Here is a 22716-nt window from a genome sequence, read left to right as displayed (position 1 = left end):
AGGAAGCTCCTGGCTTCAGATCGGTACAGTTCCGGTCATTGCAGCCATTTGGGGAGTGAACCAGTGGAAGGAAGACCTTTCTCTCTGTCTCTCCCTCTCACTGTACCTCTACCTCTCAAATAAATAAAATCTCTTAAAAACACAAAGAAAACCCTCCTGCTCCATTTAGATTAAATAATTAATAATTTAATTAATATAATATAATTATATAATTAAATTATATATAAACATATAAATGTATAATTTAATTATATAATAGAATTAATAATTAAATAATTTTACTTTCAGAAGTATTAAATATCTGATCCATTAATATGGGATATTGTTCCATTTATTTATGTCTTAATTAAGTTTATCTCAGTGATGTTTGGTGATTAGCTTTTTTTTTTCTTTATTTGAAAGGTAGTGTTAGGAAGGAAGGGAGAGACAGAGGTCTTCTATTCGTTGGTTCACTCCCCAAATGGCTGCAACAATTTGAGCTGGGCCAGGCAGGGGCCCAAGCACTTGGGCCATCCTCCACTGCTTTCCCAGGCCATCAGCAGGGAGTTGGGTCAGAAGTGGAGCAGCCAAGTCTCAAACATGCGCCCATAAGGGATGCTGGCCACTGCAGTTGGCAGCTTAACCCACTGTGCCACAGTGCTGGCCCTGATTTGTTAATTCTTTTTGGTGCTGATGTAATTGGAATTATTCTTTAAATTCCTGTTCTAGATTGTTCACTGTTACATAGAAATGCAATTGATTTATATATATTGATTTTGTATGCTGCAACCTTGCTTAACTCATCTGTTAGTTAATAGTTTCATAGGTATCTTAGGATTTTCCATCTACACAATCATGTCATCTATAAGTAGATAGGTGTTTTGTTTTGTTTTTTAGATTTATTTATTTATTTGAAAGTCAGAGTTAGAGAAATCTTCCATCCACTAGTTCACTCCCCAAATGGCCACAACGGCCTAGGCTGAGCCAGGGTGAAGCCAGGAGCTTCTTGGGGGTCTTCCACTTGGGTGTAGAGGCCCTGTGACTCGGGCCATCTTCCCCTGCTTTCCCAGGCACATTAGTAGAGCAGCTGTGACATGAAGTAGGACCCATATCAGATGCCGGCATCCCAGGCGGCAGCTTTACCCAGTGCGCCACAAAGAAGGCCCTGAGTAGAGATAGTTTGTTGCTGCTTCCCAATCTGGATGCCTTTACTTTCTTTTTCATATGAATTGTCCTAGCTGTAACATACAGTACAGTGGGGAGAGTGGACATTCTCATTTCTTGTATACTTTTGTTTTTCAGATATATTCAGTATAAAAAAAAAGAATAGTGTAAAAGGCTTATATTTAATTTCTTTTCTCATCCTATTACCAGCTTTTTCAGTTACTGCAATTTTGTAACATTTTCCTTTCAATGTTAAATTATTTATATGCATCCTTTAAAGAGGGGATGTTAACAATGGAATGTAGAGTCATAAGGGAGGAGATATGGTTTACACCTGTGTTTCTCAGAGTGTAGGCTCTGGCTGTCCCTCGCAGAGATGGCCTGAGCCTCGCCCCAGACCTACTGGGACTCTCGGCTTGGGGCCCACCTGTATTTTAGTAAGCATTCCTAGGGACCACTGATTCAGCTCAGCTAGCTCTGTACGGGTGATGACCCTGCAGCCCAGGGGTGTCACTGGGGATGCTTGCAGTGTGTCCTGTATCTCAACGTGGTGGTAGAGTGGAAACCACGTATCCCATAGGTCCTCAGGCCCCCACCCTGTTTGCAGTGAGGAGGAGTGGAGTCCCACACTGCTGCTTCCTGTCCCTTCTCCATGTGTCAGCAACTTTTTTTTTTTTTTTTTTTTTAAAGAAGTCTTCAGGCCGGCGCCGCGGCTCACTAGGCTAATCCTCCGCCTTGCGGTGCCGGCACACCGGGTTCTGTCCTGGTTGCCCCTCTTCCAGGCCAGCTCTCTGCTGTGGCCCAGGAGTGCAGTGGAGGATGACCCAAGTGCTTGGGCCCTGCACCCGCATGGGAGACCAGGGGAAGCACCTGGCTTCTGCCTTCGGATCAGCGCGGTGCGCCGGCTGCAGCACGCCAGCCGTGGCGGCCATTGGAGGGTGAACCAACGGCAAAAGGAAGACCTTTCTTTCTGTCTCTCTCTCTCTCACTATCCAGTCTGCCTGTCAAAAAAAAAAAAAAAAAAAAAAAAAGTTTTCAGATCACCTTAATTTCTAACTGCTGAATTCTGTTAGGTGAGTGTATTACAATGTCTCTTAATGAGTGAGACGCTGAGAAAATTCTGACCTATCCTGCCCTAGTGAACGAATTGCTGCCTTAAATTCCCAGGCTCTGGCCGTGGTTCCTGCACCCACATTGTAAGTTATTTATGAGATGGCAAATAAAATGCCTTTAGTCACATTAGTAATCATTTTTATTATGACACGACATAAATGCCAGAAATAGGAGTGGGTGTTTTGTTAAAATGCCGCTTGGAACGCCTGCATCCCATCTCAGGTTCAAGTCCTGGCTCCACCCCTCCTCCAGCTTCCTGCTGACGTACACCCTGAGAGGCAGTGGGGGTGGCTCAGGTACTTGGGTTCCTGCCACCCATGTGGGACACCTGGATTGAGTTCCCAGCTGCTGGCTTTGGCTTGATCAATCCCTGGACTGTAGAGGACATCTGGGAAGTGAACCAGTGGATGAGATCCCCTCCCTACCTTCACCCCCAATAAATAAGTAAATTTCCCTTGAAGAAAAAGAAATAGTACTATAAGAAACATCACAGTACCCATTGCTCAGAATTAACACGTTTATGTTTTATTATATTTACTTCCAGTTTTCTTTTTTTAGAATAAAACACTACAGGAACAGTTCCAACCCCTCCCTTCTGCCTCTGTTCCTCTCTCCCCCTCAGAGGGGCTGTCACTGCCCTGAAATTCACGTGTATGCTTCCTGTTGTTCCTATTCCAGGACACATTTACGCATCTTAAATAGCATATAATCCTGAGTATTTTACAGTTGATATCTGGTATCATAGCATATATATCATTTAGCAATTTTCATTCTACATTTTTCAGTACCATTCCTTTGAATATGCACAATCAGGTTAATTTTTTACTGTTGTTTTCTATTAGAATATGCCACAAATGTTGCTGTTTTTCTGTCAGCATTGAGGTTTGTTTCACATGCACTCCCATTTTTTCCCCCTGTTACAAAGAATACTGCATTGAATATCCTTGTGACCACGCACAGCAGTATCTCTGGGATAAGATCTACCAGTAGGTTTACCAGAGCAATCTTTAGTCTGGGTGTTGCCAGATTGCTCTCCAAAGTTTGTGTGTCCATTTACTCTCCCTCTAGCAATAGTAGGTAGTCCCCACTTCCCTCCTTAAAGTTTCTAGCAAGTGTATTTTTCTTGGGAAAAGAGTTTTAGTGTATGTACATCATATAAATTCTGGTCTTAAGTTTGCAATCCAAGCACGTTTCTGTAACTCTCTACTTTTCCTTTTAGAAGGGGACGCGCTCCTACGCAGCCTTCATTCCCGCCCTCGGAGACTTACTGATCACATAAGAGATCTCCACGAGGAAGATGCCTTACTGAAGGAGGAGAGCAGCATCTATGATGATATTGTTTTTGTGGATGTGGTCGACACTTACCGAAATGTTCCCGCAAAATTATTGAACTTCTATAGCTGGTAGGTTATAAAACTTTTGGGTGTTACTGTATTTTATTGTTGTTATGGTATAGAAGCATCAAACCAAAAAATACGAATAAAGAAACCGAAGATGGCTGAATATCTGGGATGTGACCTGTTGTATCTCAGCTCCTTTTGAAAAATGCCAAAAATGCTGTCCGTCCCTTGCTTACTTTGATGAGCAGATCTGTGGCGTGAACGGCATTAGCCAATCAAAATCAAGCCAAAGACTGATGTGCTGTGAGTCATTTCTGTATGCCTTGGTTGTGAAGCTAGCATTAGATGAGAATCCATGAGTTTGGAAATGATCCCTTTCAGTTATATTCATACCCAGTCTCCTAAATTCCCCCATTACAAGCACTCATGCCCAGGTTACTAATTTGAATTCTGTTCCAGTGTAAGCTACTTTCTACTTCCATTCTCTAGTCTACCCATTTAAAAACTACTAGCCTTGATTCCAGAACTCTTATACAAGAGCACTTGGTGAAGTCTGTGGAAAATAAAAATTATTTTGGTGCCAAAAAAATTGAAATCCATGCATATAGAGGTCTTCACAAAGTTCATAGAAAGGAGGCTGGTGCTGTGGCATAGTGGGTAAAGCTACCGTCTGAGCGCCAGCATCCCATATGTGCGCTTGTTCATTTCCTGGCTGCTCCACTTCTGATCCAGCTCCCTGCTGATGGCCTGGGAAAGGCAGTGGAAGACGGCACAAGTGTTTGGGCCCCTGCCACCCACATGGGAGACCCGGATGAAGCTCCTGGCTCCTGGCTCCTGGCTCGGGCCTGGCTCAGTGTTGGTTGTTGCAGCCATCTGGAGAGTGAAGCAGTGCATGGAAGACCTCTCTGTAACTCTTTCAAACAAATAAATAAATGTTTAAAAAAAGAAAAAGTACGTGGAAAGTATGTATTATGAAAACACTGTGCATGGATTTAAAAAAATTTTAGGATGAAAATCTCTTAATTCCATTTTCAACAAACTTTTTCAAATACCCTCATATAGATGGCTCAGTAAAATTCAGCAGCCCTTAGAATCTATCACACTTCTAACTTCCTAGACCCTTCATTGTTTCTTGGATCTTAGTAATCCCCACCTTTATAGTATGATGATAGCAACAATAATATATAATAATAGCTCTCTGTCTAGGGTATTCCAGTCTTTGTCCTTTCTTTTTTAAAACTGTGTCTTATTTATGGATTGCTGGTGTGGGTGTGGCCAAGACCTCTTTTTGTTCTTCTCTATTGCCCTAGGCAGAGTGGGAAGTTATTAAATACCTTATGGCTATGGTTCCTGGACCCATGAGGGGTAGGTAGTCTAATAAGTTTATTAATATAATTTTGGAGTCAAGAGGAAAGGCGAAAATGAGGGCTGGAAATTTGGGGTTATCTAGAACAGAACTGTATCTAGAACAGACAGCTGTTAACACACACACACACTTCTAACTCACAGCCACCCAGGGGAGTCCCAGTTGTAAGTGAGGCTGCAGTGGGGGAGTGAGGGATGGAAATGGAGGTCTGGGAGCTGGGGAATCAGGCCTGTACGCTTCTAGGCTTTTCTGCAGGGGATGCTTCCCAGTTCTGGAAGTTCCACTGAGTGCAGAGAGCACCTTCAGTGTTTTCTCTTCCACGCCTCCTCCAGCTGTGAGCTCTGAGCCTGTCCCCTCATCTCCACTACCCCGTCTATTCATGCCGTCGCCTCTGCACCTGGATTTCTGTAGTAGCCTTGCAGCGGGAATGTGCTGCTTCCCGTAGCTCGGGCCACCCGTCTCTGTCCACACTGAGAGTGGTATCATTCCTTTATTCATCCAAGTCTGACTTGTATGTCCTTTGTCACAAAATTGTATTTCTAATTAGCAAGTAAATATTATAAATGCCTTTTGCTGTTAATAAGAAATAAACTTAAGAAACAGGTCTAGGTCTATGCTATTTGGAGTGGATGCACTGTTAAATTTACCATTCTTTGACTGAATACAGCTTTCTCTGGATTTCTTCCATGGAGAATTCTGAGACTGGGTCTTGAGCAAGACTCTGCATTTTTAAACAGTGCTGCATAGGGATTGTTGAGATGACATGAGTGAGTCCATTTTGTCTTTCGTTGCCAGTGTATGCTTTCTGGTGTTTGGATAAATGAAACTGCCCTCCTGTGCTGTCCAGACGGTCCTCTACGTAATAGATTGTTACAGAGCAAGGAAGCTCCACTGCTTGGTGTGCACATACCAAGCGGCAACACTGGCCTTTTGAGAAAGAAAGGCTTCCTTTTTGTGACCAGCCAGCAAGGAGTCACCCCCTGCCTCCAAATCTGCGTCCATGCAGGCGGGTCTGGGGTGAATTACATGGGGTTAGGAGAGAAGTCAGCGGTGGACACACTGGAGTTCAGTGTCTGGTTGGTCGGCCCTGCGGCAGGACCGTGGGGAGGTGGGTGTGAGGAAGTGTCCGCCCTGCGGGTGCTAGTACCTGTCGGCTCTTCTTTTTCTGCTGGTCTCCAGTTTTTGGTTTTGGAGTGGGCCTCGTGGGGTGAGGTTCACTTTGGTTCCAGGTGTCATCGGTAAATCTCAGTGCGGTTTTGTACGTGTGCTGCTCAGCTAGCCAGCCTGCGTGACTGAAACTAGTTTAGGCTAGCTTAGTGATAAGGTCTGTAAAGCCAACTTAAGAAATAGGGACTCTGTAACTCAACTTTGGTGACTAGCACCAAGCCTGTTTCATAATTGCTGGAAATTAATCCCAAGGGAAAAATAGGATTCCGTGTTGCGGTTGTTTTTTAAACCATAACATAGCTTGAATACAACATATCTGGAAGACTGTGGAAGCATCCTGTACAAGAGTGCTCTCTGTGAGAGGCCCAGAGATAGCACCTGTCCCATTGTCCTGGGCCTTTGTCACTGGGAGCACGTGGGGCAATGTTCAAAAACACATCTGGCAGCCTGAGCTGAATGATGCCTAAGAAGCACTTGTGTGCACATTTGTTCTACTTTATGTTTCATTGTGTTGTTTTTCCTTTACCTTTTAAAACCAGCTTGGTACTTGCGAACACCAAGTGAGGGCGAGAGCAGCAGTGTGCGGTTAGTGCTTTGAGGACAGAGACGCTGAGAGCATCCAGGAAGTACTGGCAGCTTTGAGTGGAAATGTTAGTGATGCCCCCTGAGGTGGTGTCTCTCCATGTGGTCACGATGACTTCACGTCCCTTTTTTGTCAACAGGACTGTGGGAACAACCAGCTTTGATTTGTTGCTGAAGACAGATGATGACTGTTACATAGACTTAGAGGCTGTATTTAATAGAATCACCCAAAAGAATCTGGATGGGCCGAATTTTTGGTGGGGAAAGTAAGTTAAATGTTACTACCTATTGGCATTCATGTACCTGAGTAAGTGTAATTAATTTAGATGAAATATGCAAGTTATTTTTCCACAAGGAAAAAGTGGTTGAGATATGAAGTGTCCTATGTTAGAATACATTTGTGGCCGGCGCCGTGGCTCAATAGGCTAATCCTCCACCTAGCGGTGCCGGCACGCCAGGTTCTAGTCCTGGTCGGGGTGCCGGATTCTGTCCTGGTTGCCCCTCTTCCAGTCCAGCTCTCTGCTGTGGCCCGGGAGTGCAGTGGAGGATGGCCCAAGTGCTTGGGCCCTGCACTCCATGGGAGACCAGGAGAAGCACCTGGCTCCTGGCTTCGGATCAGTGCGGTGCGCCGGCCGCGGTGGCCATTGGAGAGTGAACCAATGGCAAAGGAAGACCTTTCTCTCTGTCTCTCTCTCTCTCTCACTGTCCACTCTGCGTGTTTAAAAAAAAAATACATTTGTGACACATTTCTGAAACCATTTTCTGTGCTTCCTCAGGAATACGGCATGGATTAGTGATTTTGTTTTTTCATTGCATTTTTGGTTTGGGGTTTTTTTTTAGTACACATTTACATGGTGATCTGATGCTTCCTATTCAGCAACTCCACAGTTGCAACTTCGAGAGGTTTTAATATACTAATCTTTTATATGCAACTTCAGTGATCAGCGGTTGTTAGATTAAAAATAGGTAGTTTCTTGTTCGTCCCGCCTTTTACAAGCTTATTCCTTTGTATCAGTGATGAAAGAGACCAACACAAAGAGCCACATTATTCTGAATCTCAGTTTCAGATTGAATTGGGCCGTTGACCGAACCGGGAAGTGGCAGGAGTTGGAGTACCCCAGCCCTGCTTACCCTGCCTTTGCGTGTGGGTCGGGCTATGTGATCTCCAGGGCTATAGTTGGCTGGCTGGCGAGCAACGCGGGGAGATTAAAGACCTATCAGGTAACTGAACACTCGGACCTAAGCTTTGATTCAGCAAACCAAGTTTCCATCACACAAAGCACGGCCAGCAGTCCGGGGACACACCCCTCAGAGGTTGGAGCACCCCTGCCAGCCCACGGACCGTGGCTCTCATCTATCCCTGAGTGCTGCTTGAGCCTCCTTACTGCGTTTTCGGCCTGCTGTTCAGCAGTGTGGTCCCCTGGAGGAACAGGAGTGTTTCTGTTCCTGAGGAGGGAGACTAAAGGAGTGCTTCCTCTGCTGATTCGGGGCCTGAGGCCAGCGAGCAGCTCTGTGTGCATCCACTGTGTCTTTAATACTATTAATGCCTAAACTCTTCAGTTTAGGGAGCAAGAGAAGAGTGGGCTGTCTATGCTGGCTGTATTCTCATGACCTTGTGCTGTGGTTCTCTCACACGAATGGCCGCAAGCTTTTACTTTGCACATACTTAGAAAATTTGTATATTGAGAGTGGGTATGGCATTGCCTTTACAAATGAAAAGGCATTTAACGTTTTACATTTAAACTTTATGGGACATGTGTAGGGTGAAGATGTAAGCATGGGCATTTGGATGGCTGCCATAGGACCCAGAAGATACCAGGTAAGCAACCCTGGGTCGGGGGGGGAGACTGGCCACAGCGTTAAGGCTTGAGGAAATGGGTGTGGGCATTCGGCACAGAGCTTAAGTAGCTGCTGAGGACGCCTGCATCCACATCGGAGTGCCTGGTTCGAGTCCTGGCTCCTTCACTTCCAACCCAGCTTCCTGCCAAATGCAGACCCTGGGAGGGAGCATAGCCTTGCCCCCCACATGGGAGACCTAGATGGAGTTCCTGGCTCCTGGCTTTAGCCTCGCCCAGACTTGGCTGTTGCAGGCATTTGGAAAGTGAACCAGTGGATAGAATTGAATTCTCTCTGCCCTTCAAATAAAATGAAAAATTTTTAAATGTGTTTTAAGTTAAGGAAAAGATATTTCTGTATAGTATGTATCTAACTCTGGGCAGAAAGAATGGAGAATCTTCCAGGAGACAAACACTGGTGCAATGACTAAGAAGCTGGTGAGGCCACTGGTGTCTCACGTTGGCACCTGTGTTCAGCACCCCGCCTGCAGCTCCTCAGGGGCCATGGTGATGGCTGAAATGGTTGGGTTTCTGCTACTCACATGGGAGACCTGGAATGTGTTCCTGACTCCCAGTTTTGGCCTGGTCTGGCCATTACAGGAATTTGGGGAGTGAATTAGCAGATAGGAGCACGCTGTGTGTCTCTCAAAGAAAACCTGGCATCATCATTATGCCCTACACTTAATCTACAGTAATTCACCTAGACTGTTTCTCGTGGTATTTTTAAAATGTATATTTATTTATTTATTTATATGGCAGAGAGAAAGAGGTCTTCTGTTTACTGGTTCATTCCCCACATCCCTGTAGTAGCTAGGAACGTCATCTGGGTCTCCCACATGGGTGGCAGGGACCCAAGAACTTGAGCCATCCCCTGCTGCCTCCCAGGGTATGTGTTAGCAGGAAACCGGATCTGACAGACAGCTGGGGCTCCAACTCAGGGACACAGGATGTGGACATCCCAAGCTGTGTCTTAACCACTATGCTAAGTGCTCACCCCTCTTACGGCATTTTTTCTGAATCCAAGCCAAAAAGAAATGTTATAAATCGAAGTTCTACCTGTAAATGATAATTCAACTTCACAGATTTGATTGGAAGTTCTTCACAGCTTTAAAATGTAATGTAGAATCTACTGACTTGATTTCCTAGCTTTTGACCGTTACAAAGAAAACACTAGATAAAATATCATAGGATGGTTTAAATATAGGATTACTGAACCAGAAAGAGAGGTAACATTTCAGAGACCCAAATGGAGAGTAGGCAGAAAGCAAACACAGAGCTGTCCTCTGCCTCAGATTTCTGTGACATTCTGGATTCTTGAAACTTGCACTTGGGTTGTAGAAGGTGCGGGGTCAGAAGGAACACGCAGTGCCTGTGGGTGGGAACTCTTCACAGAACTGAGACCTCGGAGCAGCGCACTCCGTGTTCCAAGATGGACAAGGAACAGACCCAGCTGCTTCGGGGCAGCTTCGACTTTGCTGTTTCTTTGTCATACCTCTGGACATAATGATTTTCTCTGTGGTCATTTCTGATATCTGTGGTTTGGGCAAATCTGGTTCTATAGTCTTTCTTTAGACTATTGGTCATGGAGTGTTTCCTGATGTGTCAAGACTTTTTTTTAATCGTGACTTCTTGTCTTTGTAAATGGAAGCCAGTATTAAAAAAAAACTTGAAAGCGAGAGGCGGGCCAGTAAGCGAGCAGTTTCCACCTGCTGGTTCACACCGCAAATGGCTACAAGAGCTATGGCTGGGCCAGGCCGAAGCCAGGAGCCTGGAACTCCATCCACGTCTCCCCTGTGGATGGCAGGAGCCTAAATACTTGGGCTATCTGCTGCTGTTTTCCCAGGTGCACTAGCAAGGAATAGATGAGAAGTGGAGAAGGCAAGGGACTTGAACCAGAGTATGCTGGCGTCGCAGGCGGCAGCTTAACCTGCTATGTCACAACACCAGCTCCTAAAATGCATTTTTAAAATTTATTTATTTGAAAGGCAGACTTCAGAGAGAGGAGGAGAGACAGGGAGATCTTCCATCCAATGGTTCACTCCCCAAATGGCTGCAATGGCCAGGACTGGGCCAGCCTGAAGCCAGGAGCCCAGAGCTTCTTCCAGGTCTCCCACATAGGTGCAGGGGCCCAAGCACTTGCGCCCTCTTCCTCTGCTTTGCCAGGCACATTAGCAGGGAGCTGGACTGGAAATTGAGCAGTTGTATCTGGAATCAACATCCATATGGGATGCCAGCATTGCAGGAGGCGGCTTAACCTGCTATGCCACAGTGCTGGCCCCCTAAACTGCATTCTCATGGAGAAGACTGGTGTTTCTGCCACGTACCCAAGGGCACCAGAATCTGAGTACTTCAGATTTCTCACTTGGTGCTTTGGGGTTACAGATGCTCATGGAGGAGGAGGCCTTTCTGTCCCTCTCAGGCAGAGGTGAGAGGCCAACCCCTTCGGTATAGAGTTTGGGGGTTTTCTTGGAGCCTGCTTTGGGGCTCAGCAGGTTAAGCCACCACCTGCAATGCCAGCTTCCCATATGACCATTGGTTTGAGTCCCGGCTGTTCCACTTGTGATCCAGCTCCCTGCTAATATGCCTGGGAAGATAGAAGAAGATGGCCCAGATGCTTGGGTCCCTGCCACCCACATGGTAGACCCATGTGGAATTCTAGGCTCCTGGTTTCAGGCTACCCAGCCCCACCCCAACCATCATAGCCATTTAGGGAGTGAACCAGTGGGTGGAGTATCTCTACATCTCTCCTGCTAACTCTGCCTTTCAAATAAGTAAATAAATCTTAAAAACTTTTGTTTTCTTAGTAAAATCTCTGAGGATTACCATCTGCTGGTTCATACCCCAAAATGGCCCTAATAGCCAGGGATTCCATTCTGGTCTCCTGTATGGGTGGCAGGGGTCCAAGTTTCTGGGCCATCTTCCACTGCCTTCCCAGGCACAAAGAAGCTGGACTGGAAGCAGAGTAGCTGGGTCCTGAACTAGCACTCCAATATGGATGCCAGCATTTTCATGTTCTCTAATTGAAGGGTTTCTCTATGTGTTCCACTGGCTGGAAACAGATGCCAGTTCCTAGAGCAGGAAAGCAGTCTAGTGGCTAAGAACTTGGACTTAGTCTGTAATCCGTCCTGACACTTTGCCAACACTGTGACCTTGAGCAAATAACATAATGCTTTGTTTCAGTTTCTCATTTGTAAGAAGGGAAATAATCCCTACCTCACAGGGTTACTGTAAGATGTAATGTTTATAAACACTTGGTATAGTCTAGTCTGCAATATGATAGTAGCTATTAATACTGCTATATAACCATGTTTTCTTGGTAGCAAATATTAAACTCCGCACTTATGGTTTCCAAGCTTCATGGAATTCCACTGGCTAACTCTTAATCCACATACCCCGTGGTTTCCTTAGTCCACAGCCACTGGATTACAGAGCTGGCCCCTTCCCAGCATGAAGAAAGGCCACCCCTGCCCTTTCCAAGTTGCTCTACACCGGAATCGTTCCAGCCTCATTAGAATACATACAAGCTGCCGCTGGCGCCGCGGCCGCGGCTCACTAGGCTAATCCTCTGCCTAGCGGCGCCGGCACACTGGGTTCTAGTCCTGGTTGGGGCGCCGGATTCTGTCCCGGTTGCCCCTCTTCCAGGCCAGCTCTCTGCTGTGGCCAGGGAGTGCAGTGGAGGATGGCCCAGGTGCTTGGGCCCTGCACCCCATGGGAGACCAGGAAAAGCACCTGGCTCCTGGCTCCTGGCTCCTGCCATCGGATCAGCGCGGTGTGCCGGCTGCAGCGGCGGCCATTGGAGGGTGAACCAACGGCAAAGGAAGACCTTTCTCTCTGTCTCTCTCTCTCTCTCACTGTCCACTCTGCCTGTCAAAAAATAAAAAAAATAAAAATAAAAATAAATAAAAACATACAAGCTGCCTGTGTGCATGCTTTCGGTCCCTCTTCACACAGTTCCAGAACTTCAAGTCAGCTTGTGTTGTTTTCCAACAGGACAGCCTGTGGCTGTGTGAGAAGACCTGTGAGACAGGGATGTTGTCTTCCCCTCAGTACTCACCGCAAGAACTAACAGAACTGTGGAGACGGAAGGAGTTGTGCGGCGACCCCTGTCAGTGTGAAGCCACGTAACCGTGACTGGAAGTGGCAGTGCGGGAAGTGTGGTAGGTGGATGGTGAGCTGCGGCAAGCCCGCGGTTGGGCAGTAGACAGCAGGGCCAGCCCTGTTACCTGTAACCAGTGTGGCATTCTTCCCACACGCACGGATGTCCTTTGTAAAAACCACAAATACTATAGCATAAAGAAGCTTTTATCCGTATGTTGGAAGATAAAAGTTCCACATTATTTTATAAAAGAAAGATTTCTAAGTCATGACGCATATGGCTAATGCTAGTTAGTAGTCATCATTACTTATCACTTCTGGTTAAAACTTGGCCGCATTCAGAAAATCTGAGTAGTACATGGAGAATTTCAACTTCAGTGTGAATGGCAGAATAGCTTAATTAGGATAACTGGGGGCCAGAAAGAACTCACAGAAATGCTGTGTGATCATAGGGTGCTTTCTGTGCACTGGTCACTTATACCAAAGTTGGGGATCTCTGAAGTGTGTGACTTGAACTTGACAGAGAGCCAATATAATTCTAAGTTCTGGACCTTCGTTTTAAAGATCATTTCTATAGTAGATTGATTTTGCTGTTGAACTTAAGTCCTAAAGATCACAGTTAGGTACTCCTATTTTATAAAAAAAAAATGCCAAATTCTCGTGAATAAGAAAAAGCAAACACTTCTCAGGGCTTTAGTGCCGTCAGGACTCTGTTTCTTCCTGCCACGGCCCAGTGCTCACCCATGCAAGTGGCATTCATTCCGAGCTGGCAGCCTTCTAGAGAAGGACACGCTCAGTGGAGGTGTGTCTGTGGGAAGGCAGGTGACTGGTCTAAGTACTCTACAGCTAGTACAACTGAGAAGACAGATGATAGCATTTATGTTATGCATAGTAGAGGTCATGTTTCCTTAAGCGTAAGGGACATGTCCCAAAATGAGCAACCAAATCATTTTAGTAACCTTTTAAAAGTAGTATCCATAGAGAATTCCATTATTACTAGTCTTATGGCAGACATTAACTATGTTCAGACTTCATTAGACTAGCTAGTTTCTATTTAATATTTAAATCTACACATGAGATGCAATGATGAACTATAAAAATAAATATGAAGATCAGAAAACCTTTATTATGGTATTATATACAAACCCTAGAAATAGTTTCCTCCCAACAAAACATACATCCTTTGTTTTACCTGAATCATTTATTTCCAGTGAACCCTGGTCATGATACACAGTTTAGTCTCTAAATTGTATTTGTTGGTGTTACCATCGCACTAATAGACAGTCTCCACTTTCCACAGAATAAAACTGCAGTGACTGTAGGTCATTTTCTAGTATAATTTCTCTGCCCGGCATCTAAAATTAGAACAAAGGTTGAGGGAGAGAGGATTAAGACCGATCTAACAAAGCATGTTCTATGTACCCTCCCTGTCAGAAACAAAACCACCGGCACACTGCCTGGTAGACATGTGATCCCATTTGCAGTCAGTGTTACAGGGAGACAGCTGGAATCGCTTGCCAACAGTGGGGAGCTAGGATTGGCTTTGCATTTTGCTGGGCAACTTACTTTGGGACTTTCATAGGACAGCTGAAGTTCTGACACAGGAACTTTGAGAAGACGTGACAGCAGTCCTTTCACCTTTTGAACTGTCATGGAGTCTGTCAAGGAAAAGAAAAATCCCATCAGTTCTCTCAAAAGGACAGGTACCTGTAAAACTAGCTCAGTGCCGAGAGCAGGCCTGGAGGGACAGCTGTGTCTGCAGTTTCCTGCTACCCACATAAAGGGCAGAGACGCGAGTTGGCTGACACTGTGGGAACTGACCCAAGTGCCCTTTGACGACACGCTTTCACTCCATTTTAGTACTGTTTGCTGTTTCTTCATTAATCTGAATAAACCAGAAATAGTCATCCCTGCACAGAACAATCAGTGGCATGAAATCATTACATTTTCTCTTTAAACCTTTGTGATTCCTTCCTTACCAATTATTGAAAGAACTCTGGAGGGGGCGTAGGTGCCTTAGCTTCCTCCTTGTAAAATGAACATGTAGACCCCACGTAGCATTGCATTCGTAACTACACAGTGTGTGACTGTGTTAAATACACACCCAAGTGACCGCCAGGCACGGGAGTGGGGCTGAACAGTAAATGCTTTGGTTTGTTCAGAAAACACTAAGAACTTCTTTCCAAAGAGGGTTGTGGTAAATATTGGATATTTTCCTTATGAGAAATATAGTTTCTTTGAAGCTTTAGCTGGAGGTACGGCAATAGTGTGGTGTTCCTACAAATATCACAGTGTATTCAAACAAATATTTTTCTATCAAATCATTTTTTTAAAAGCTGTGTGTTTTTATGCAACTTGTGATAATAAATGTTATTTTAGAATAAAAACCTGGTCTTTTCTTTATGGATTTAATGTACAGATATATTTTAGTTACAATTTTGTTGGTAAATAGGTGGTAATCTAGTCCTTTCAAAGACGTAGGTTTCATTTAGAGCTGGCAGTCTTCTAGAGGAGATGATATGCCCATTTTAGGTGCCTAAATCTATGCCAGAAACAAAAAGTTTGGTCATAAAACAATTCTGGGGCCCATGTTGTGGTACAGCGGGGTAAGCTGCTGCTTGCCACACTGGCTTGCCCATATCTGAGTGTTGTTTCTAGTACCTGTTCCCCCGCTTCCCATCCAGCTCCCTGCTAATATACCTAGGAAGACAACCGAAGATGGCATGACGGTGTGGGCCCCTGCCCAGTGTAGCCATTTGGGGAGTGAACCAGCAGATAGATCTCTACTTCTCTGTCAGTCTGCCTTTCAAAGAGATAATACATCTGCCTACTTGCACTCAGTCTGTAGAAGAAAAGGGTGGGGAAAGGGGGCTGGCACTGTGGCACGGCAGGTAAGTCACCACCTGCAGCGCCAGCATCCTGGCTGCTCTGCTTCCTGTCCAGCTCCCTGCTAGTGCACCTGGGAAGGCAGCAGAGTATGGCCCGAGTGCTTGGCCCCTGCCACCTACGTGAAAGACCTGGAAGAAGCTCCTGGTTTCAGCCTGGCCACTGCAGCCATTTGGAGGGTGACCAGCAGAAGGAAGATCTGTCTCCCTCTCTCCTCCCCATGGCACCATGATTACTTTAACATTCAAAAATATGAACATTGTCAATTACTTGTCTTTTCATCTCCCTATGACCAGTGTTAAAATTTTGGTGTATAAGGGTGTGTGAAGCCTGGAGCTTTATCTGGATCACTCATATATTTGGGCCATCCTCTGCTTTTCCCAGGCCTTTAGTAGGGAGCTGGATAAAGTGGAGCAGCTGGGACACAAACTGGCACCAACATGGAATGCTGGCGTTGTAGGTGGTGGCTTCACCCGCTACACCACGATGCCAGCCCCATGTGTTCCTAAACCTTATGCAAGAAAAGTAATGTTTTTGCCTATCAGATTAGCAAAATAACAAACTATAATGGCTGGAATAAAAAATGAGTAAATCCTTTTGGTGAAATTGTAGGGGCTGTAAAAAATTAGTTTACAGTGGGAAAATGTTTGGATAAACTCTGGTACAAGCGTACAATGCACTATCATGCATCCAAGGAGAAAGAAGGTCTTAAACTGATATTCAATATGGCTGCCACTAGCCTCATGTTTATGTAGCTTTAAGCTCATAGCTTAGTTTCAACTTCTGTTTATTACATAAGATAATTTTCAAAGAGTTCATGGAATTAAAAAGTTTATTTTGGTTCAAAAAATTTTGAAGTTTGGTGCTAGCATTGTGGTACGGCAGGTAAAGCCACCACCTACCACACCTGCATCCCCTATGGGCACCAGTTCAGGTCCTGGCTGCTCTACTTCTGACCCAACTCTCTGCTAATGGCCTGGTAAAAGTAGCGGAAGATGGCCCAAGTGTTTGGAACCCTGCCACCCATGGGGAGGATAAGCTCCTGACTTTAGTCTGGCTGTTACAGTCATCTGGGGAATAAACCAGCAGATGGAAGATCTTTCTCTTTGTCCCCCCAGTCTCTAACCCTGACTTGAAATAAGTTAAAAAAAAAAAAAAAATCTTTAAGAATACATGTAATCTATTGACTTACTGCTGTGTTTATAGGATATAGAACTGATTCTGAATAGCTTAAAGCAGTGTTGTTTTTTTGTTTTTGTTTAGGATTTATTTTATTCATTTGAAATAGTTTCAGAGAGAGGTAGAAGCAGAGAGAGAGGTCTCCATCCGCTGGTTCACTCCTCAGATGGCTGCAACGGCCGAAGCCTCACCGATCCAAAGCCAGGATCCAGGAGCTTCTTCTGGGTCTCCCACGCGGGTGCAGGGGCCCAAGGACTCGGGCTATCTTGTACTGCTTTCCCAGGCCACAGCAGAGAGCTGGATCAGAAGAGGAGCAGCTGGGACTAGAACCGGTGCCCATATGGGATGCTGGCACTTCAGGCTAGGGCTTTAACCTGCTGCGCCAGCCCCAGCAGTGATTATTAAATATAATTTCTGTGGCTAACTTTAATCTCTGCTACTTGTAAATGGAACATGGACATAGTAAGTGTTCTCAGAATGAGTAACTGAATCTCTAGAGACAGGGACACCACTCAGGTGTGCAAGTAGAAGAAAAGAAGGGGATGGGACTGTCACCACAGGCCAGGACTGCAATCCCACACAGGCCTAGACCCCAGTCCCCAGCTCTCTCAGTGCCTTCCCAGAGAGCCTGGAGGAGAAAGCCCAACTCAGGCCTAATTACGATATTCTTGGGAAAACAGCCCATAGTGGTAGCAGTCCCATGCATTGATTTGTCTGCAAAGAGAAAGGAAAAATGCAAAGACATCTGAAGCCAGTGCCATCACCTAAAGGTCCTGGTCCTCTTTATTTACGTCGTCGGCCCTAAGAGGGCCTTTACGGACAGTGTGAAGAACTGTAAATTCACTGCATAAAACAAGCAAAAGTACAGATCCCAGAAACAGAAATTAATGGTTAGTAAAGCAAAAAGTGGAGAAATATTGGTAAATTAACATGAACTTGATGCTTCTCAATCAGAAAGGTATTTGGAACACGACCATGGCCTGCCACACGCAGTGTCAGAATGAGCTTGTTTATCTGATACAAGCTAATTTAAAAATCAATGTGAATTTACTGCGCTGACAAGCAAAGAAGGTTCACTGGTCATGCAGGCCAATTTTTACTTCATTTCATCTTCAGATCCTTACTGTTCTACATTTAATATGTTTGTATTTCAGCATTTAGTTATGAACTGAGTTAATCTTGAGAATTCACAGTATCATAGCACACTCAAATATAATTTTTCTTTTGAGTAGAAGCTGAAGGTAAGTTAAATGTTGATCTAATTTACTGCCACCAAAGTATTTATTTTCCACATTAAACTAATTCAGTTCCAACAGCACAAAAATTTTAAAGGTTTTTTCTTCTTTTTTTGAAGTAGTGTTTACAAAGCCCATTTCGGTGCATCTATCAGAAGATAGCATCTAGGGCCGGCACTGTGGCACAGTAGGTTAATCCTCTGCCTGCAGTGCCGGCATCCCATATGGGTCTCTTGTACAAGCAATCATGCTAGGAGCTCTCCTCCACCCTCAAACCTTCAGGTCTCCGATGTTATCAGCTCAGTTAGAAAATGGTTTTAGGGGCCTGCGCTGTGGTGCAGCGGGTTAAAGCCCTGGCCTGAAGCGCAGGTATCCCATATGGGTGCCGGTTCTAGTCCCAGCTGCTCCTTTTCGGATCCAGCTCTCTGCTATGGCCTGAGAAAGCAGTAGAAGATGGCCAGAGTACTTGGGCTCCTGCACCCGTGTGGGAGACCCGGAAGAAGCTCCTGGCTTCGGATCAGCTTGGCTCTGGATATTGCAGCCATTTGGGGAGTGAACCAATGGAAGGAAGACCTTTCTCTCTCTCCCTCTCAAATAAATAAAGAAGACGACAGCATCTGAGAATGGTGCCTGCAGGAGCTCTGGTCAGTACGGACAGGATGTAAGAGTCACAGATGTTGCAGTGACTCACAGTCCGATTCACTAGGACCTGCTCCCTCTTCTTGAGGGGAGGATAAGAACGACCCTACCTGCAGGCTAACGACCTGAGCAGTACACAGCAGTGGGCTGGGGGCATTCCTCTGAGCATGTAGGGGTTTCCAATTTTAATAAGAGTTATAGAGAGGCAGAGACAGAGGTTTTCCATCCACTGGTTCACTCCCCAGATGGCCGCAACGGCTGGAGCTGCGCCAAGCCAATCCAGAGCCAGGAGCCTCCTCCGGGTCTCCCACACAAGTGCAGGGGCTTAAGGACTTGGGCCATTTTCACTGCTGTCCCAGGCCAAAGCAGAGAGCTGGATTGGAAGAGGAGCAGCCAGGACTAGAACCGGCGCCCATATGGGGTGCTGGCACTTCAGGCCAGGGCATTAACCCGCTGCACCACAGCGCTGGCCCCTAAAACTGTTTTCTAAATAAGCTGATAACATGGGAGACCTGAAAATTGGAAGGGTGGAGGAGTGGTTCTAGCATGAGTGCTTGTACAAGAGACCTTCCAAAAGCTCCTCAAAAGTATGTGTTATGGAAAAGCAATGCCTAGATTGCAAAAGATTTTACACAAAAATAAACTTTCCTTTTTTTTAATTTCATTGTTTCAAAAAGTATCTGCATGTTTTAGAACATGTAAGACTAATGAAAACCTCTAAGTTCTGAGGTCCAGACTTTGAGATATGAATTGGGTGTTTTCATTCCAGTCGACTCCTACCTGGGCCAGTGAATAGAAATACATGGAAGGAAAAGAGGCTCTCATTCATACCTGGCAGTTGTTTCTCCAGGACTTTCTGATCCATTTCATTAAGATATTTTATCTTCAGTGCTTTAAAGAGAAAAGGGGAAATGGCTAATTGATACTATGATGAGGAATTACATTATACAAACAAGTTAATGCAGCTGTTCAGTATAACTTGGATCAAACCTATTAAAGAAACAAGTCTTGGGACTGGCGCTGTGGCATAGCAGGTAAAGCCGCTGCCTGCAGTACCAGCACCCCATATAGGCGCTGCTTCGAGTCCTGGCTGTGCACTTGTGATCCAGCTCTCTGCTGTGGCCTGGGAAAGCAGTAGAAGATGGCCCAAGTTCTTGGGCCCCTGCACCTACGTGGGAGACCTGGAAGAAGCTCCTGGCTTCAGATCAGTGCAGCTCCAGCCATTGCGGCCATTTGGGGAATGAGCTAGTGGATGGAAGACCCCTCTCTCTGCTTCTCTGTAACTCTTCCTTTCAAATAAATAAATTAAAAAAAAAAAAAAAAAAAAAAACAACAGGTCTCAATGATTTGAAAATCCCTTCAATTCGTATTTCCATATATTTCCATGAATCAGCAACAAAAAATAGCCAGACCGACATCCTGTGGCTTTCTCTCTTCCCCTCAGTCTGCCTTTGCTGACACTTCTCACACGTGAAAAGCCAGCTCTAAAGTCAGGCCGCCAACTCACTACTCAGATCCTTCCCCTACTTGTAACACGTTGGGTTTAAAGCTTGGGAGCTGCAAAAACATCCAACCTAAGAACTTAGATCTAATGGTTGAGAACTCATCATTTCTCACAGACTCAGGCACTGACCTAAGAGAAATACATCCCCATCCGGTCATTGCTATGTACATTAGCAACAGGCTGTATTTGAATGTGGGACTCACTTAGCAGCTGGTTTTTGAGCATAAATGGTTGTTGTATCTGGAATTCCGCATCCTCAGGTGCACCATATTCTGTTTAAGAAACAAAAAGAAATGAATGCTAAACCAAAGGCCTTGCAAGGAATTAGTCTACAGGTGGGTGTCAGCAGAGCCTTCTCCCTCCCCAGGATACTCTAGCATCAGCAGGAATGCTAAGCTGTGATCTGTTTCCTTTTATGCAGTTGTTAGAAGAGTTATGCGGCCACACCTCCAAGGGTGGAATCCTCTGTCACTTGTGTGCCACCTTCTCGTTCCTCAAAGGCCGACGGTGCCCTGACTCCAACTAGCAAGATACAACTGCTTGCACATCGGCGAGCGTCTGTCCAGCTTCCCCTCTGCTAACAGTTTCCTTTCTTGCTGCGGCCTGAGGGGAATGTCGGGTACTGTGGGGACACCAGTCATAGGACACATTCAGCAGGTTTCTGCCAGGTCATGCAGTACTAGGCAGGGTGGCAGGGACACCACCGCACACTAACTCCTGTGCCTGGAGTGCACACCCCTGCTCTGTTACGGGATTCCCCAGTGAACGCCAGCAACCACAGCTGCAAGTGGACATCCGAAAGCACACAGGAAATGGAATTAGGAGTTTACTTTGGTACCGAAAAAAAAAATCCGTGTGTAGTTTTTTCATAACATACATTTCCATGTATTATGGAAAAGTTTATACAACTTGTAAGAGTACAGAAGCTCTTAACTTTTAATTCCATTTTCCGTGAGCCTTTTGAAATAAGCCATAGTAGTGAACACTATATATACTACGCTATTTCCTAAATAAACATACCAGAGATAATGTATATAATTTCTGAATTAGATAAATTAATACAGCAATTACAGTAGACTAAAAAGTTACATGAATGTGGTCACTCAATATCTTCCTGTGCTTTCATCTTTTCACTTAATGAGAACTGCAAAGCCTCTCTTCAGCATATCTGAGTCGCCAGCGTCACTGTGCTGTGGCTTTGGGGCCGTTAAGTAAAACAGTGGTTACAAGCACCGTGACACCCTGACAATGCAGATGGCTACTCAACTACAGGGCAGGTAGGGTATATGGCATGGACCGAAGGGACAAAGGATTGATGCGTGTCCTGGGGGAGAGAGCGTGGGAGAGCTCAAGACTTCATGCCAGTCAGAATGGCCCACGATTTAAACCTGGAAGCCAAGCGTTAGAGGAGGAGGATCTATTGTTACTTTCTCCTGCCTTAGGCCAACCAGCCAGATTTCCTCTGCACGCCCCCACTGATCTGCTTCCGCGTTTGGCATTCTTAGCCAAACGACCACAGTGCCCCACTGCTGCAGCAGAGCCTGCCCGTCCCTACCCCCACGTGATTTAGAATTCACCTAGAGTGGCCAGGAAATTGGGCCAGCTAATGGAGTAATTTGAAAGCAATTCCCAAAGGCGGCTTTTCTTCCTCAAAGATAATGTTCCAGCCTGAAGCGTTTATGCAGTGAGCTTCTTGCATTAGGAAATATATAAAAAAGAAAATCACATAAAAGTGAGATGTAGAATGATAATGAAATCAAAACAAAATGGGAAAGTACATCACGGACAAAGACTCAGGAGGTCTTAGCTTCCAAGCCTGAGGAAGCACCCTCCATGGCAAGCCCCCAACACGCCCTCGGCACCACAGCCTGGGTGGGAGCACCCACTCTCAACTTCCCTGCACCGTAGTGAGCCCTGGGAAGCTGTAACAGCCAGGCACCTTGGTGTGCTTCCCCCTTCCTGGGTGAAGAGTGTGACCCACCGCCTGCAGCTACCCTCTCTGGTGAACACACGCCACCATGAGAGGGACTTCGATTTAAGGGGCGCCTTCCCTTCCCTGTGAACCTACACGGGCTGCCAGGTTCCTGCCCAGGGCTGCTCATCTACCTGCCTGCCCCAAGGGGCCTACAGTCCATTTAAATGAGGACAGGCAGCGCCACGACAGGCCGAAAGCAGCAGGAGAACCTCCCTCGGTACCCAGGGGCAACCTGGCCGGTGGAGAGGCAGCCCCGCCCCGCAGTACGTACTAAGGCAGAGTAACTGGAACCTGGGGTGCGCGGCGAGGAAGTCTTCACTGGGCCTGTTTTTGTCCGGATCCTGATGCCCACCAGCCTTCTTCCAGTCACTTCCGAAAGCCTTCCGGTAGTCGAGCTCGGCTCCACGCCTCTCCTCCGGCAGGACCTAGGTGGATAGGAGGGGCAGGGAGTGCACTGGTAAGGCCTTCTCCAGCGAGTTCCGTACGGGCTTTCACTCCCCGCCCTTGCCGCTGGCCGCTGCACTAACTCCGACCGCACTCAGGAGTCTCACTGAGAGGGAGAGAACGAGCACGTGTCCACCAGGGCCAGTTCCCAGGGTCAGCCTGGAGGTGCCCACGCAGGAGGAGCTGGCTGACTCCAAGAGGCGGCCCCGGCTG

General features: G+C 46.0%; 2 protein-coding genes across 15 annotated transcripts in view; one reads left to right on the top strand and one right to left on the bottom strand.

The window, feature by feature from the left end:
- B3GALNT2 (beta-1,3-N-acetylgalactosaminyltransferase 2) overlaps nucleotides 1-15028 on the top strand; it is a 68487-nt gene extending 53459 nt beyond the window's left edge. For both annotated transcript variants that reach the window (XM_017347726.4, XM_002717323.6), the window contains exons 8-13: nucleotides 3476-3659; nucleotides 6852-6977; nucleotides 7773-7932; nucleotides 8474-8530; nucleotides 12537-12703; nucleotides 14224-15028. In XM_017347726.4, the coding sequence (XP_017203215.2) occupies nucleotides 3476-3659; nucleotides 6852-6977; nucleotides 7773-7932; nucleotides 8474-8530; nucleotides 12537-12671 (662 nt within the window). In that variant the 3' untranslated portion in view covers nucleotides 12672-12703; nucleotides 14224-15028. The remainder of the gene's footprint in view (nucleotides 1-3475; nucleotides 3660-6851; nucleotides 6978-7772; nucleotides 7933-8473; nucleotides 8531-12536; nucleotides 12704-14223) is intronic.
- TBCE (tubulin folding cofactor E) overlaps nucleotides 13748-22716 on the bottom strand; it is an 87715-nt gene continuing 78746 nt past the window's right edge. For 7 of the 13 annotated variants that reach the window (XM_089311606.1, XM_051820727.3, XM_089311613.1 and 4 more), the window contains 4 exons: nucleotides 22331-22484; nucleotides 20288-20356; nucleotides 19412-19471; nucleotides 13748-14299 (listed from right to left, as the gene is read on the bottom strand). In XM_089311606.1, the coding sequence (XP_089167732.1) occupies nucleotides 13965-14299; nucleotides 19412-19471; nucleotides 20288-20356; nucleotides 22331-22484 (618 nt within the window). In that variant the 3' untranslated portion in view covers nucleotides 13748-13964. The remainder of the gene's footprint in view (nucleotides 14300-19411; nucleotides 19472-20287; nucleotides 20357-22330; nucleotides 22485-22716) is intronic. The other 6 variants (XM_089311607.1, XM_089311609.1, XM_089311616.1 and 3 more) reach the window with 1 other exon arrangement.

The sequence above is a fragment of the Oryctolagus cuniculus genome, chromosome 13, assembly GCF_051225735.1.
Source record: "Oryctolagus cuniculus isolate XC-2025 breed Fujian yellow rabbit chromosome 13, ASM5122573v1, whole genome shotgun sequence".
NCBI classification, from domain to species: domain Eukaryota; kingdom Metazoa; phylum Chordata; class Mammalia; order Lagomorpha; family Leporidae; genus Oryctolagus; species Oryctolagus cuniculus.
Note: the sequence above shows the minus strand (reverse complement) of the source record. Positions and strands in the feature narration are given on the sequence as shown.